This window comes from Buceros rhinoceros, unplaced genomic scaffold (assembly GCF_000710305.1).
Source record: "Buceros rhinoceros silvestris isolate BGI_N320 unplaced genomic scaffold, ASM71030v1 scaffold24205, whole genome shotgun sequence".
NCBI lineage: Eukaryota > Metazoa > Chordata > Aves > Bucerotiformes > Bucerotidae > Buceros > Buceros rhinoceros.
In genome coordinates this window covers 1100-3965 of record NW_010412633.1, presented here as the reverse complement: position 1 = coordinate 3965, position 2866 = coordinate 1100, and the positions used below count along the sequence as shown (strand labels likewise).

At 47.6% G+C, this 2866-nt stretch overlaps 1 protein-coding gene across 1 annotated transcript in view; it reads right to left on the bottom strand.

The window, feature by feature from the left end:
* Positions 1-919: 919 nt before the first annotated feature.
* The window catches only part of LHX3 (LIM homeobox 3), a gene marked incomplete at its 5' end in the record, with an annotated part of 2968 nt that continues 1021 nt past the window's right edge, over positions 920-2866 (bottom strand). Inside the window, one exon of the mRNA XM_010136478.1 lies at positions 920-1344. Coding sequence (XP_010134780.1) covers positions 926-1344 — 419 coding nt within the window. The remainder of the gene's footprint in view (positions 1345-2866) is intronic.

The window sequence follows — 2866 nt, the reverse complement described above, 5'->3', positions numbered from 1 at the left end:
TTGAACTAACCCAGCCGAACCCACCTGCAGAGAGACCCCCCTAGAAGGGATTTGGCAACAAGACATCAGGGTGAATTTGGACACATCTTGCAGTAAAAGTGTTGCAAAGGAATTTGAAAGAAAAGCATAAGGTTCACAACTCAGAGCTGCTAGTGTTCCTGGGGCAAGAAAAATCACCTCTTGACCTCATGATTAAAGTGTGGTTGTTTGGGAATAAATACATCTATTCACGGTTTAATGCTTCTATGGAAGAATAGAACTAGCAATCTACAAATTAAACAGATGAGGAGCAGAATTAACATATGATTTTAATTTTACAAAGGAATGGGGTTGTGGGTAAATGATTGGCATGTTAAAGAACATTTCATTTTAGAAAAGTGAATGTAAATTCAAAATAAACCAGCACGTACCACATCTGTGCGCCTTTAAAAAAATCTGCTGGAAGAACAGAGACGTTTCCTACCATGGATTTTGGAAGTGATTCACTATTAACATTTCTCCTATAGAAATATAGACATTGTCACACCTTTTACTGTGGATGAGGACTTTATTTTTTCTTAAAAAGGTTTCGGTGTGGATGGGTGATGAAGCAAGTCCTCGCTTTGCAGAATGCACTGACAACAGAAAGCAAATTACCTCATATCAAATCTGGAAAGCACAAGTCTTGGTGTTCAGTAAAGACACAAGAATCAGTTTCGTTTGGATGCTCCGTATGCTAATCACTGCGGCGCCGCTGCCTTTGCCCGCCATCCTCTGCTAACCCACCGCTGGGCCGCCCTCCAAAAGCACATCTTCTCCACGGCGTCGCACTTCCCTGCCGCACTCAGCAGTCGCGGTTTGTCCCTGCTTTTTAATCTCCAGGAGTAGATGACATTCAACAGCTCCAAGTCCTTTGCCTTCCCACTGCCCGGTGGTGGACCCTGTATCAAAACTGAGCGTGGTCAACTTCATCCAGCCAAGAGGCCGGGCTGGCAGGGAAATCCGGGTACCCCCCGCTGCTACCGGTGGAGAGGTCGGAGCTGGGTCCGTTCCCGGCCAGGACCCTCATGGGCTGGGGCACCCCTTGTCCGCTTTGTCCCATGATGCCCAAGCCGTTGTCTGGGTAAACCAAGCTGGAGATTAAAGGCTGGTGGCCCGGCAGTGCTTGCAAGGAAGCTGGTGACTGGGGTATCCCGTAGGGGCTGTTGGAGCGCAGGTCGTGGTACTGGTCCTGAGCTGGCATGCCGCTGTGATCCAGAGCAAAGCTCCCGTTGGTCCCAGCCTGTCTGCCCAGAGCAGGGGATGCTTCACTGAGGTTGCTGTAAATCCCATTGGAATGGCTCATCTCAGATATAGAGGGCTCATCTGAAAGGGAAATGGACTGATTTTACTGGGAGAGAAATGGTCACGGCTGGCAGCGGGCGCACAGGAACTCCTGCAGGCTCTGGGTATAAATAGATTAGATGGATGGGAGATGAGCAGCCCCACACTTGCCACTTCTAATTCCTTATTACTCCTGTCCTTGTTGACAGACCTTCGCAGAAGGCCACGGGATTATTATTTTTTCTGAGTACAAATGTCTAATACATTTTTGATTTTAAAAATATGTGTGAAACATACATATTAAAATATAAAATGTGATTTAAAAATAATCCTTTGAAGAGGAACGTGAGTTCAATGACTTTCCACCTTTTGTTCTGCATTTCTGTTTGGCTTTGAGGTTTATCTTGAATATTGGTGTCATTGTTATGAACTACCTCAGCATCACCAATGCAACGAAACCTCCCCATTGCTCAGAAAAAAAAATATTTTAAATCTCAGCAGTATTTGTCAACTCAGGAACAAGCTAGTGAAATGTATTTGTAGGACTTAAAACACTTCTGGGAAATGAGCGATGTTTTTTAAGGTACCAGCAAAAATTACCTGCATTCGTTTACGGGCAATGAGAGCTGCTCTGTTGCCTGGGATACAAACCTGTTTGTGGCATCAAGCTATCAGTTATTGTTCAACATTTTTTAGTTATTATTTGTAGTATATTCATATTTAATGATGCCAATGCACAGTGTGTATAAACAGACTGGAAAATCAAACAGTTTTTAGGGATGCGGGAGAGAAGCTGAGATGCAAAGCGGTGTGTGCATCACAGGTGTGTGTCTGTGTGAATATCTACATGGGGTTTTGCATTTCAGCTTCCCTCCTGTGCTCCTCAAAACAACACACGCACGTTTGGACACAGACCACATAACTTTGCACAGACCACTCGGCGCTGGGGCAGCCCTGGGTGGGAGCTGGGGCCATGCAGAACGTCCCCCCGTGAACCAACCTACCCCCACCCCATCACAGGGCCGTATCCTGCTCCTGCAGCAGCTGCCCGGGGTCTGAGGTACGTGGGGCCATGCAGAACGTCCCCCCGTGAACCAACCTACCCCCACCCCATCACAGGGCCGTATCCTGCTCCTGCAGCAGCTGCCCGGGGTCTGAGGAACAGGGGTTGAGGCTACACAGGGCAAGAGCCAGTGTCGGTATGTCTCTGGGTTTGTCAACAGAAATCTCTGCTCCAAAGACGGGAGCCCCCGATGCAGAAACCTCCCAACACGCAGCAACTTCCCTTTTATAGCTCCTACCGAACAGGGAATGGAGCCCTAACAAGTAACTATTTAGATAAACCCGTCCCTAAATAGAATGAAAAAAAAAAAACCCAAACCTGCATGCTTTTGCTATAGAAATGTTCGGTGATTCTGGACTTCGTTATTTGTATTTCCAAGAGCCCTTTGTAAAGGCTCGGTGTGAGCCGCAGCTCTGACATCCACTGCTGTCGAGGAGCTCTCCCTGCTCTCCCGGCACATCTCTGGAGCTGACACGGCCCCCCCGCAGGGAGAGCGGAGTT